Source organism: Candoia aspera, chromosome 2 (assembly GCF_035149785.1).
Source record: "Candoia aspera isolate rCanAsp1 chromosome 2, rCanAsp1.hap2, whole genome shotgun sequence".
Lineage (NCBI taxonomy): Eukaryota > Metazoa > Chordata > Lepidosauria > Squamata > Boidae > Candoia > Candoia aspera.
Window position 1 is genome coordinate 105,253,616 of NC_086154.1, and position 14,480 is coordinate 105,268,095.

Here is a 14,480-nt window from a genome sequence, read left to right on the forward strand (position 1 = left end):
GCATCCGTAGTGGGTGTTTCCAGCCTCCTTGAACGCTGCCTCCTGCTGCCTCTGCAAGAAGGCAGCTCTAGGCGATGGGGGTGGACAGGCGGCAGAGAGCTTCGGCAGCCCTCTCGCTCAGCTTCATCTCTTTAATCTTCTCCATCACAGCCTTCAGCAGCAGCTACTGGTGCGAAGGGACCCAGAAGGTCGCCAAACCGTTCTGCAATGAACTTGCTGGTGGGACCCACTGCATTCGCATGAACAGCTCAGGTGCAAACGACAGCAGCGCAGTTCAGTACTTCTGGGAGACGGGGGGTGACAAGTTTGTTGATCGAAAGTTTCATGCCGGTATTTGGCATTCCTGTGAAGAGATGATCAGTGGAAAAGGTGAGTGCTGCCCTGGCAAACAGTCTTCCTTGTCTTTTCTTTGAGAGAGAAAATAGTTCTGTTGCTTCTTTCACACTTTGGCTGGGGCTGGGTGAAGAAAGTCATTACTGTGGCTGTGGTGCTATCAAGGTTACAACTGGGAGAGATAAGGACTCCCTCAAATCAAGCTTGACTCCTGTTGACTCCCTAGATAGGTCTGTGTAGTTTTCTGTGGCAACTTATAAAAGTAGTTTGGTATTGCCTTCTTCTGGAATGTTTTTTTTACTCCTCAGTATGGTTTATGATTTCCTGGTGGTCTCCCATCCAAATAATAATCAGATCTTGACTTTTCAGGATCAGCCACAGTCAGCTAGGTGTTTCCACCTGGTAAAAGCAATATCCAGATTTCAGCTGTGTCACTGACTTTCTTTTAGCCTTATTCTTCCCATCTGTGTAATGGAGACATTTCTTTACCTCTGACCTACATCCCATTCATAAATGAGCTATTGAATTACACACATCGTGTTAGTCTATAATGTGATTTGTTTTGATTTGGCTTAACGTGTTACAGTATATGGTTTGTCAGCCATGGCTTATGTGTTAACACATGTGAATGTAGCCATGGTGATTTGATCAATAAACCATGGATAAAACAAACCATGGCTTAGCACAAACCCAACCAATTCCAAAATAATCTTCAAAGGCTATGAAATGCTTTAAGGAAAGATACAATCTGTTACCCAATGGCATCTGTTACAAGGTTATTCCCCAAAGCTGTGTTGATAATTACTTCTCACCCTTTTTGGCAATTTGCACATCAAAATTCTCTTGCTATTCTAATATGAGGTTGGAAGGGGAGAGAGGATTATAAGGATTTGTCCCATGTTCTCCTCATTCAGCGTAAGAAGGGACACCATAGAATGCTGTCTGGGGAGAAATGGACCCATTGCCTGATGTGGCAGAAACCATACAGAGCCTTAAATAAATGTTTAAGTCATAATAAATGTTTAGACTTTAAAGGACCACGAGACACTCCATTGTTTTCAAAGAATACAGCAAAGTTAATACTGAAATGAACAGTATTTGGGGTGGAAAAGAAGTAATTGGAACTCATAGTGTTACCTCTTTTACCCCATTTATACTGTAAAATCAGTGGAAAAGTGTTTAAAAGAAGTGGGATAGAAAATTCTTAACTTTGATTACAATTTTAGGACACACACAGAGTTTTATGCAGAGCAATAATCGGTGCCAGATCTGTGGAACACATAATTTGGGGGGGAAGCCACTTTAAAATTATGATTTTGGCTGAAAAGGAGAGAAAATCTTATTCCATTTTTCTTACTCAGAAGAGTTTGGGATCACCAGTAAAGAACATGAGTTCTGGGAGAATCAAGGTACTGTAATTGCCTTTTATTTGTATTAGTAAATAAAAGGGAATTTTTGACATTATTCCTCAAGTTTTAATGCCTGAAGAATATGATAGCTTTACTTAGGTGCATGGATTCTTCAGACTCTTTGTTGTTGTTGTTTATTAGTTCAGTCGCTTCCGACTCTTCGTGACTTCATGGACCAGCCCACGCCAGAGCTTCCTGTCGGTCGTCAACACCCCCAGCTCCCCCAGGGACGGGTCCATCACCTCTAGAATATCATCCATCCACCTCGCCCTTAGTCGGCCCCTCTTCCTTTTGCCTTCCACTCTCCCTAGCATCAGCATCTTCTCCAGGGTGTCCTGTCTTCTCATTATGTGGCCAAAGTATTTCAGTTTTGCTTTTAATATCATTCCCTCAAGTGAGCAGTCTGGCTTCATTTCCTGGAGGATGGACTGGTTTGATCTTCTTGCAGTCCAAGGCACTCTCAGAATTTTCCTCCAACACCACAGTTCAAAAGCATCGATCTTCCTTCTCTCAGCCTTCCTTATGGTCCAGCTCTCGCAGCCATATGTTACTACGGGGAACACCATTGCTTTAACTATGCGGACCTTTGTTGTCAGTGGGATGTCTCTGCTCTTAACTATTTTATCGAGATTGGTCATTGCTCTTCTCCCAAGGATTAAGTGTCTTCTGATTTCCTGACTGCAGTCAGCATCTGCAGTAATCTTTGCACCTAGAAATATGAAGTCTTTCACTGCTTCTACATTTTCTCCCTCTATTTGCCAGTTATCAATCAAGCTGGTTGCCATAATCTTGGTTTTTTTGAGGTTTAGCTGCAAGCCAGCTTTTGCACTTTCTTCTTTCACCTTCATCATAAGGCTCCTCAGTTCCTCTTCGCTTTCAGCCATCAAAGTGGTATCATCTGCATATCTGAGATTGTTAATGTTTCTTCCAGCGATTTTAACTCCAGCCTTGGATTCCTCAAGCCCAGCATGTCGCATGATGTGTTCTGCGTACAAGTTGAATAGGTAGGGTGAGAGTATACAGCCCTGCCGTACTCCTTTCCCAATCTTAAACCAGTCTGTTGTTCTGTGGTCTGTTCTTACTGTTGCTACTTGGTTGTTATACAGATTCCTCAGGAGGCAGACAAGATGACTTGGTATCCCCATACCGCTAAGAACTTGCCACAATTTGTTATGGTCCACACAGTCAAAGGCTTTAGAATAGTCAATAAAACAGAAATAGATGTTTTTCTGAAACTCCCTGGCTTTTTCCATTATCCATCGGATATTGGCAATTTGGTCCCTAGTTCCTCTGCCTTTTCTAAACCCAGCTTGTACATCTGGTAATTCTCGCTCCATGAATTGCTGAAGTCTACCTTGCAGGATCTTGAGCATTACCTTACTGGCATGTGAAATGAGTGCCACTGTTCGATAGTTTGAACGTTCTTTAGTGTTTCCCTTTTTTGGTATGGGGATATAAGTTGATTTTTTCCAGTCTGATGGCCATTCTTGTGTTTTCCAAATTTGCTGGCATATAGCATGCATTACCTTGACAGCATCATCTTGCAAGATTTTGAACAGTTCAGCTGGGATGCCGTCATCTCCTGCTGCCTTGTTATTAGCAATGCTTCTTAAGGCCCATTCAACCTCACTCTTCAGGATGTCTGGCTCTAGCTCACTGACCACACCGTCAAAGCTATCCCCGATATTGTTATCCTTCCTATACAGGTCTTCTGTATATTCTTGCCACCTTTTCTTGATCTCTTCTTCTTCTGTTAGGTCCTTGCCATCTTTGTTTTTGATCATGCCCATTTTTGCCTGGAATTTACCTCCAATGTTTCTAATTTTCTGGAAGAGGTCTCTTGCCCTTCCTATTCTATTGTCTTCTCCCACTTCCACGCATTGCTTGTTTAAAAATAATTCCTTATCTCTTCTGGCTAATCTCTGGAATTTTGCATTTAATTGGGCATATCTCCCCCTATCACTGTTGCCTTTTGCTTTCCTTCTTTCTTGGGCTACTTCTAGTGTCTCAGCAGACAGTCATTTTGCCTTCTTGGTTTTCTCCTTCTTTGGGATGTATTTTGTTGCCGCCTCCTGAACAATGTTGCCAACTTCTGTCCAGAGTTCTTCCAGGACCCTATCTACTAAGTCCTGTCCCTTAAATCTATTCTTCACCTCCACTGCATATTCCTTAGGAATATTAGTGAGCTCATATCTAGCTGATCTGTGGGTCTTCCCTAATCTCTTTAGTTTGATCCTAAATTGTGCAAGAAGAAGTTTGTGATCTGAACTTCAGTCAGCTCCAGGTCTTGTTTTTACTGACTGTATAGATATCCGCCACCTTTGGCTGCAAAGGATGTAGTCAATCTGACTTCGGTGTTGTCCATCTGATGAAGTCCATGTATAAGGCCGTCTCTTAGGTTGTTGGAAGAGAGTGTTTGTTATGCAGAATGAGTTGTCTTGGCAAAATTCTATCAGCCTATGTCCTGCTTCATTTTGTTCTCCCAGGCCATGCTTACCTGTAATTCCAGGTGTCATTTGACTGCCCACCTTAGCATTCCAGTCTCCCGTGATGAAAATAACATCTCTTTTAGGCGTGTTGTCCAGTAGGTGCTGCAGACCCTCATAGAACTGCTCTACTTCAGCTTCTTCAGCATCTGTGGTTGAGGCGTATATTTGGATCAATGTGATGTTAGATGGCTTGCCCTGAATTCGAATTGAGATCATTCTATCGTTTTTTGGATTGTATCCAAGCACTGCTTTAGCCACTTTACTATTAATTATGAAGGCTACTCCATTTCTTCTGTGGTCCTCTTGTCCACAGTAGTAGATCTGGTGGTCATTTGATGTGAAGTGGCCCATTCCAGTCCATTTCAGTTCACTGACACCCAAAATGTCTATCTTTAATCTTGACATCTCACCAATAACCACATCCAATTTGCCCTGGCTCATAGATCTTACATTCCAGGTTCCAATGGTGTGTTGATCCTTAGAACATCGGATTTGCCGTTCACCACCAGCACCGTCGGCCCCTAGCCATCCTTTTGGCTTTGAGCTAGCTGCGTCATCACGTCTGGGGCTAGTTGAGCTCATCCTCTGTTCCTCCCCAGTAGCATTTTGACCATCTTCCGACCTGGGGGTCTCATCTTCCGATGGTATACCGACATATCTCTGGTTGTACTGATCCATTGAGTTTTCATGGCAAGAATACTGGGGTGGGTTGCCATTACCTTCCCCAGGGATCGCATTTAGTCTGACCTCTCTGTGATGACCTTCCTGTCTTGGCTGGCCCTTCACGGTTTAGCTCATGGCATCATTGAGGTGCTCAAGCTCCAGCACCACGACAAGGTAACGATCCTTTGCTGAAGTGAGACTCTATACATTCACCAAAATATTAGCAGAATGATTCCAATTATAACTGAGCAGAACATTAAGCCTGAGTAGGTAGCCAAGGAGAGAATTAATGTTGCAGATCAAGTGCGGGATTTCCAAACCTTTCTTTTCTCTCCAAATAGAGGCTGAGTGCAAGACATTAAACTGTAATGGCCACTGGCAATTGTCACACAACACCTTTTAGTCAACTGTAATTGTTTTTCCTGAGCAAGAATAAGTCTGTTTACGGGGGACGTGCTGGGGAGAGAAGAGGACGCATGTAGATGAAAATTAAGCTTGGGGGAGTTTTCAGGCCAATTTTTCTTTGAAAACTCCTCACCACTCCCTCCCTTGCCATTGATATTAACCTAAGAAGTAGATTCCTGTTTCCAAAAGTTTGAGAACTGTCTTTTGCTGAAACGACATATTCTTCCACCCTGAAAGCATAGGCTATGAGCCACAAAGTCCCTTAGTCATACCTTGCATAACCATACACTTGCTAGGTAGCCACTGGAAAACCTCCTTCTATGAGCATCAGCCCTGCTGAAGGAAACTGGCCCATGTTACAGGGTAATAGTACTGAGATTCCTAAGGAAATGATGATAAAATGCACTGAACCCCTGGAATGTGCCCTTATGAATGTTGTGCATTACTTATTTGTAGGAGGAAGGTGAAATAAATCTTCCTCCGTGGTTACTTATAAAATAAATAGTTTTGCTCCCAGAGTTCATGACCAAACGGTAGCCTCTGGAGACAGCACTGACTGGCAGTGTGGTTTCCTGCCATTTTCAAGCTTGTCACAATACCAGAATTGCAGGGTAATCCCTTACCACAGTTTAGAAGAAACACAATCCTCAAATTGCTTCCCCCCTCAAACCAAAAGAAAAAGGACAATCCCCTGCAAATGTGACATGGGTCTCGCCACTTTACTTCATTTTCCAACTCTCAGTGCCTCTCACCCCCACTACAAAAAAGCTGGCCAGCCTTGCTAAATGAGTATATGGCAAACACGTCCTAGTTGTGGTGCTCCATAGATCCCCAGACTCCCACCAATAAGGGAAGATTCTGAGACCTTTGGCCCCACCCACTCTTGAGGCAACTCTGTGGGTCCTGGATGAGGTGCTGGAAGCCAGTTGCCAGTCCCTGCCCTGAGGGTTCATTCTCTCTCTGCCAGCTTTCACTCAGCCCTCATTCCATGGCTGAAGATGGGAGAGGCATCTCACTATTGGCGTTGCTGGTCTTGCCGCTTGGTCTTCTGCCCGTGGATCCCAACAGCTTCCCAGTTTCATTGTCTTTGTTAACATTAGATCCGCTTTTCACCAGGATGGTGAATTCCTACACCAAAACATTCAGGTCAGTTGCCTGCTTCTGCAAATGCCTGCTGGTGACAAGGCTGAGCACCCATCCATATATCAGCTCTTATTTCTTTGAGTCCAAACATGTAAGTTGCAACATGCATTTGGGAGATATAGCAATCCTCATGAAAATGCAACCCATTTAACAGTTTCTTTATTCTTCAAAGAAGTGCTTTGTAATTTTGTGCCTTTATTATTTTTGCACTGCTTGTACAATACCATATATACAGGAGATGCTTCAACAATTGCAGAGAAACTTGACTTTGGCCTTGAGAAGGGAATGGGGGTTGGGATGAAACCATTACTGAGCCCTGAGCAGACAGAAAGCATCTTCTCAGAACAGCCCTGCCTTGAACTTGTTGTTCTTAAGAGGGGGGCAGCAAAGGTTATGGACTGGCTTTCAAAATTGTCCTTCACAGAAGGATAATAGGCTTAGAAACCACCTACTGCGGAGGTAACACATAGCTTTGTCCTTCAGAAGACTGACTGCTGCTCCCCCTTCAGTACCAGCCATCAGCTCATCATATCTAATGGCAGAGCAGCTCTAATGATCACAGATGATGACAGAAGACAGCTATAGAGGGAGGTGTTGTAGTAAGGGGTAGGGGAGAGAAATCTGACCAAATCACGGTATGAAAAAAGGTTTCAGCCTTAGATGCTGGAGTACCTTTTGGCAACAGTTACAGTATATTCATCTGTGAGGCCAGAAGACAAAGCAAATGGCTAAGAGAACTTGAAGAGCTGTAGGGGAAGGGAATGGGTTTAGGATTGCAGTAAGGTGTCTAGGGAGGGAAAGTCACTGAGAAAATAGGGATTCAAATAAGAACAAAGGAGCTGGAAGATAAACTCTTTAGAGCTGGAAGAGTTTCATCCATGAACTCCAAAGCCTATTCTGGGGAAGAATCCAGATTAAAGCCCCCACAACAAATGGTTGTGTAGCCTCTGAAGAAGCACATCTCATGATAAAGAGACTGCCATCTCTCTGGTCACCCAGAGCATCTAAAACTATCTTTTCCAATCTGTCTATGATGGGAGTTGTATGCAACCCACTGGAGGTCATCAGGTTGGGGGAGGTTCTCCTAAAAGCTAGAAAATAATATTGAACCATACCAAGGTTATTTGGTGTTTATCTGCTGAGTTCTCTCTCCGAAGGTGGTGCATGCTTAGGTATAACTCTCTATGTTGCCATAAATAGGCGATACAATCGGTAATTTGGAGTGTCTGTGCTACTGGGTGATATAATGGGTCCCTCAGGGGAGTTTCTGATGAGATAATGTTACCGTGGCATCTAAAAACAAATACACAAATGCTGATGAGTTATACCACCACCACCCCTTTTTGTAAAAGTACAAGTAGCACAAGTGAGAAGAGACACTCCAAATCAAAATCTGCCTGGATATATTTGCACTTTGGTACCATAAACAAATACCAAAATATGAGATATGAAACCAGGCTGATGGATGCTTTTTAAAAAGATGATTTCCCCTGGGATTTGCATTCCACGTAAAACAGTCCTGGAACGTTTTATCTCGGTGCTCTGGTTTCCCCACCATCTGCACCCTACTTGCTGCTTGGGGCTTGGGGGGGGGGGGCTCTTGTTCCGATAATTGTTAGGAAGATAAGGACCTAAGCAGGCAGATATGACACTTGTGGGTGGCTGCTTTTTAATTCCTATTTTTTAAGTGCTCATTTTGTATGCCTTATAGGTGAGAAATGCAGAAGTTTCATCAGCCTGACACCCCCAGCAGTTCAAGGTAATTATATATTGTCACTGTTTCAAGTTCTTTCTATATTTATATCCAGTGTTCTGAATCATGGGGAAAACAATCTTTTAACATACACAGACACACCGATCTAGTTTTTTTATGAAACATACATTACTTCAGACAGATGTTCAGAATTTTTGCTGAATGTCACTTTGAGCATGGATGAGAGACAGCCCTTCATTCCCCATGCAGTCAGTGTATATGCCAGCTTAGATAAATCTTAAAGAAGCCCAACCTGGCTTTCTCATTTGAAGTCAGGAAAAGCAAGGCTGTTCTGCAGGCTGAGTTCCAGCCTCAAGGCAGATTGATGGCAGGCTGGCCAGGCATGCTGGTAATTATAGTCTCAAAACATCTGAAGTGTCCCAGATTGGGGGAGGTGGCTATGCATGATTTTAAAAAATTAAGTCTCTCCTCTCCCATCCTTAAAATCAATTGCCAGCTCCTCTGAAAAGAAATCAAAGTTTATAACCATGTGTGTAGCTCTATTGCTGGTTTGTAGCAACAAAATATTTCTTTAAAATGGTCTTAGTGTCATGACTTTTTTGTGTTCCAGGAGTTCTATGGTTGTCTGTTGCAGCAGAGATCCTCTATATTATTTTACTTCTGATGGGCATCACTCTCATGCTGACTGAAATCTGTCATTCCATCAGTGTCCTAGATGGGCTGAAGCTTAATGCATTTGCTGCAATATTCACTGTTTTAGCAGGTACAGCTTGGTAATACTTCCTTTGAGAGTTAAAGTAAGCCAAAGGAATAAATGATCAGGATAAAGAAATTATTATTATTATTATTATTATTATTATTATTATTATTATTATTTGCTAGGCATAGAAAGATCAGCTTTTAATGACGGGAAGAGTTGTTTTGTTGTAAGAGCGTTTGCTCTGATGATACTCAAACTCTCCACATTAAGAGGAGTGTTTGTGTGAGACAAACTGCCACCCATTTCAGCAAAGGATTGGAAGGTTCCTGGGAAGAGGTGGCTGCAATGACAGTCAAGGAATGGGCAGAAAATCCAGACCAGATAAAGCACCTGGTTTTAATGTAGAAGGTCCCAAGTTCATCTCCAGTTAGTACAATTTCTCATGCCAAAGACATCAAGGTGGATGGATTAGTTCTCTACTTGTCACCTCCTGCTTATTTATCTTTTATCCCCAGCCAGATATGAAGTCCAAGAGCTAAATCTTTTCAGACACATCTTTTTTATTCCCCTGGGAAATTCACCCACTACTTTACATGCCATGTGATCAATTCAGCAAGGAGTAATTTGTTGAAACTATGATCAACTGTTTCAGGTCTCCTTGGGATGGTGGCTCACATGATGTATACAACCGTATTTCAAATGACAGTCAATTTTGGTCCAGAGGACTGGAGGCCTCAGATGTGGGATTATGGCTGGTCTTACTGGTAAGTTTTGAAGCAAAAAGTATCACGAAGAGCTGGGCATGAGTCAAATCATTCTGATGGATCCATTAAATTTAAAGGTGTCTGTCAGACTTTTTTTATTATTATTTCTTATCTCAGTGACAAGTAGCCATGTCTGAGAACAGAGCCATAAGACCTTGCAGGTTTGCTTCTCAAGTACAGCAAGAGGGTGCTTAATATTGATGGTGACATCTTAACAGCCACAATTGTGTGTGAGGAACTAAGATGCTAGGGGAAAATATCTTGTCTTAATCTTAGTACAGAGAGCTCTGAAGTTATCTTTCTGCTGTCAGTGAGGTTTTGCAACAGAGGAATGATTCCTTCCCATACATATATTGACCCCAGCAATTTCATGAAGTTGCACAAAAGAAAAATTGTTGTGGAAGTGGCTGAAGGAGATGAGAAACTGAGATATCTTCCATCTGCATAAGCTTCCTCGCTTTAGCAGCCAAGCCAATAAGAGCTCTGTTGAAAGGGACATACTTTACAAACATGTTCAGAACCTACAAAAAAGGTGTTAGCTGCTCAGTAACCTTTTTTCCCCCACATACTATTGATAAATGGGGGGGGGGGCATTTGTCTGTGCAACCACCTTAGTGTTAGGATTGGGACCTCCCATGGGATTGGCAAAAGAAAGGTTACTGTCATTCTTAATCAGCATAAGTTGCATTCAGTGATGTCGCTAATGATTGGTAGCTGAATGATCATAGAATCATTTCATCTGATGCATGCTCTTTCATTAGTCGGGTGTCCTGTGGTGAATTAAAAAGAAATACTAACCAAACGGCAAAAATATCACAAATGAAGCAGTAAATGCCATGAAAAACAGTGAACACATGGGCAGATGGTATTTGGAAGCTGATTTGCAGCCTCCCTCTCCAGAATTTCCTGTTGAAATGTTCATGTGTGATTGTTCAGCCCAACTTTAGAAACAATGAAATGAAGAAGCACAAATGTGAAATCACCGTGAGTCTGAATGCAAAAGGGTGCTCTTACATGTTGGAAAATGTTTTAAAAGATAGGCCTGTTAAAAATGAAATGTAAATTCTTGGAATTCATAAGGGAATGTTGGGCTGTTCACTACGGGGGTGGGAGTGTATATGGCTGTAGCCCCTTCCATTTTCTTCCCTTTTTTTCTCAAAATGACAGTCTGGCGTGGGTTTCCTTTGCCTGCTGTATGGCTTCTTCTGTGACCACAATGAACAAATACACAAAAACTATTTTGGAATTTAAGTATAAACAGAAAAAACTGGAGAGAAGTCTAAAAGCTAAATCCAAGGCTCCTGTTCCAGAAAAGGCATGGAAGATGTACACTGACACCCTCCAGAGCACAGCTGAGGACTTCATGCATCCCCTAACAGACATTCACAACCCATCCAGTCCTATGGGATTTGCAGAGTTAAATAATATTCCTGTGGCACATTGTGAAGAATACTGCTAAGAAGGAGATCCAGGATTCTTGATTTTGTTTTGTGTTTTGGAAAGTGCCAGTGTATATATGATGCATTTTTCTTTTGTATGCTAAGAATCGATATTCCAGCTGAAAACCATGGTGGTGACTTACAAAGGAGACAGGAGAAAAGTCTTCTTTCTAATTTTGGGTGTTTCCCTTCTCTTTTGCTTTGACAGCGCTAGTTAGGTAGGGAGAGAGTTGATAGTACGACCCTGTGCAGATATCCTCACAAGAAAATTCCACTGATTCCAGTGGGACTTAGGGCTCATCTGCACAACCAGGTTGCCCCAACATGAGTATGGATCAGCAACCCTTTCTTGAAGACAGGATCAGCTGATATCATCCTCTACCCACACCAGCCCACCAGGTTGGTATTGTTGGCAAATGGCTCCACGCCAGTTAGCTACCACATGCTGTAGTGGAATGCTTCTTTCCATCTGGTCATTGTTACTGCCTTCCATAGCCATTTTGCACCAGGCTGCCAATCCACTTCTGAAGGACCTCAACCGGTGAACCTGTGGGTTTTTTGTTTTGTTTTTATTCATTTCATCAGGGGTCCAGTGAAACACAGGTTCCCCCCCACTTTCTTCTTGTTTTTCTATGAGATCACTTATGGAACTATGAAATGGTAAACCTTTCTGTTTTGTCTTTCTTTTTTAACCAGATAAAATTGACAGAATTATTCTGCCAGTTTCCCCTCCTAGCCCAAGTAGTCACTTGGGAAAAGTAGTAAAACAGTGTTGGTTTGTCTTGTTTAATCTTTTTACTGGTCCATGGATCGACATACCAGATGGAAAGGTATCCATTACAAATGGGAGTTAGCAGAAGGGAGTTCATACAAAACATCTGTCAGTGGAAAACTCATGTCCTCAAAGCTCTGCCTGCTGGAAAGAAAGCAATTGAGGTTTGATTTCTTGGCATGGGTGGAACAGATGAAGAAGCAGGGGACTCTGCCAGCTGGGGGCCCATGGCGAGCATGGTTTATACCAGCCCTATCTGTGACCGAATTGGAGGAAGAGGTTGAAATCCAGAACAGGATTCCTTGAGTCAGCTTCATTTCAGCCAGTTTATGCACATGAGTCAGGCAGCTTAAGGCTATAATGTAGCAAAGCCCTCATTCTCCTTTAGGCATCTGTACGGTTAATTCCTCTATAGACAAGGGCACTTTACTTTGACTGGATCACCCCACAGTATTGCAGACTGGCAGCTAATATAGCTGGTGTGTGAATATTATACTGGTAGTTAATAATGTTGAGAACATGCTATATATTTCAAAAAGGGTAAAAGAGAAAAATTCCTTCTTTGATTATTCATACATTTTGATGAAGCTAAATACCAAGCTGAGAAGAAATTTGTGTTTTGTTTTGTCTTGTTTTGATCTGTCCTTTTTTCCTTAAGATGTCCTTAGAGGTTTCAGCTGTGTAAAACTCCAGTAGACCTTTCTTGTTAGAAGTGAAGTTTCATGATTCAGAACAGAGTTTCATTCCCCAAACTTCCACACGCTTTTAATAATGCCCACAGAGGCACCTGCCAAAGTTCCCTTCCAGTGAGTAATTAAGAAAACTTTCATATTTTAACTTTCAGGTGCCAAGAGTTCCCTTGAGCAGGTAATTATTATCTCACAAGTGAATCTCGCCAGCTGGGCTTAATGCTTTTGGCCGCAGGCAAAGGTGAATAAACAAAGGAACTAATTATGAAGTCTTTAACAGCTCAATCTTCTGGATGCCTTTCTTGGCTTTAGATAAGGAGTTCGGTAATTTTTGCTGTGAGTGACAGTTAAAGCAACATGCATCACTTGGAAAGTAAGGCAAAATCATCAATCATCAAACTTTATCAAAAAATGTCCAAGGTCTCCTTACCACAAGACTTCCACAAGGCTAGGACTTAAGCTTCTCTTCCTGGAGCCTGGTCGCAGGGCTGCCCTCTCCATTATCAGTTGGTGTACAGTGCAGAGAAAACAGTGATTTGACCACAGAGGAAAAGCAGGAGTTTTAAAAAATTAATTAATTTGTGACCAGGCCATTTCTCCATGGGTTTGGGAGAAGAGGTAGAGCTTCAGGAAAGAGCCTCTAATTCAGTGTTTCTCAACCTTGGCAACTTTAAGATGGGTGGACTTCAACTCCCAGAATTGCCCAGCCAGACATGCTGGCTGGGGAATTCTGGGAGTTGAAGTCCACCCATCTTATAGTTGCCAAGGTTGAGAAACCCTGCTCTAATGGATTTCAGATGTCATAAAAGTAAGATTCACAGTTTGAATCTCACCTACAAGTACAGTTTTTCCATCCTTGCATTAGATAGGGTAAGAGAACTGTTTATTGTAATATACCCTTACTGCTTTGTGGATGCACCATGTGCCTCAGATGCCACACCCTTTTTGCAGTCGCTCAGCCTGGATCAACAAATGATGTGCAGAATGCCAGAGAAACCATTGATCCACAAGACGCAGGAAAGGAGGTTGATACATTACACTTAGGCTCCTATTTCTGTTTTATTTTAATGCAACCAAAACCCCCGCCCCCTAGAGTCGGACACGACTGGACTTTACGTCAAGGGAAACCTTTACCTTTACTATAACCAGACTATGGTGTTCTAAAATCCAGAGGTCAGTCCAAATGTAGCTTAGAGGAAATATTGTATGTCCCCAGATTTATGAGATGTGTGTAGCAAACTGACAAACTGATATAATCTGAATTATTGAATTAAATGGGCTTTACTTTCAGATAAGTATGTATAGGATTAACTGTACTGAGCCTGTAGAAATGTTGGCGGGCTTATCGTGCCAGAAGACACTGATATTCAAAAGAAGACATCACTGCGAGTTCTGCTTCAAAAAGTCATGTCTATCTGTCTTCAAGGCACAATGTAAAACATCTGTTATGAATGTTGGAGGAAAAAAAACCATGAGTTTGATCTGCAAAATCCCTCCCCCTACCCCCCATATTCATTTTCCCACATCTTTCCTTTAGCTGGATCTCTGAAATAATTGGAAAGGCTTAGAGAAGGCCCATATTCACCTAAACTGAATTTGACACTTGAATTCAAATTTTCAAGTTGTGATGGATGAGCTTCAGGATTAAGCTTTTATCATGTCTTTCCCCTGTATTGCCTTTCTGCAAGTGTAAAAACCTTCTTTACTAGTAATGCTTAGTAGAAATTGGTCCTTGCTGTGCAATAAAAAGAGCTGCCACTCTAACAATGCCTTGTCCTAATTCTCTGAGCCTAATGTGGTTTGAAATTGGTAGATGTTTTGTGGTATGGAAACATTGCCCTAAAAAAGTATAAATCCTGGCTGGGGATATGGGATAAGAGTGAGGTTGGCAAACTATTCTGGTGACAGTGTGAGAAAAGGTTCCAAGTTTATGTTCAGATCTTATACTGTACCCTTCCAT

General features: G+C 42.2%; 1 protein-coding gene across 1 annotated transcript; it reads left to right on the forward strand.

Moving 5' to 3' along the window:
• Positions 1-11,283, forward strand: GSG1L2 (GSG1 like 2). Its single transcript, XM_063296505.1, has 5 exons — positions 1-369; positions 8,154-8,201; positions 8,767-8,919; positions 9,509-9,620; positions 10,788-11,283. Exons 1-5 carry the CDS (start codon positions 75-77, stop codon positions 11,077-11,079), a joined length of 900 nt encoding a protein of 299 aa, XP_063152575.1. The 5' UTR covers positions 1-74; the 3' UTR covers positions 11,080-11,283.
• The last annotated feature ends 3,197 nt before the right edge of the window (positions 11,284-14,480 follow it).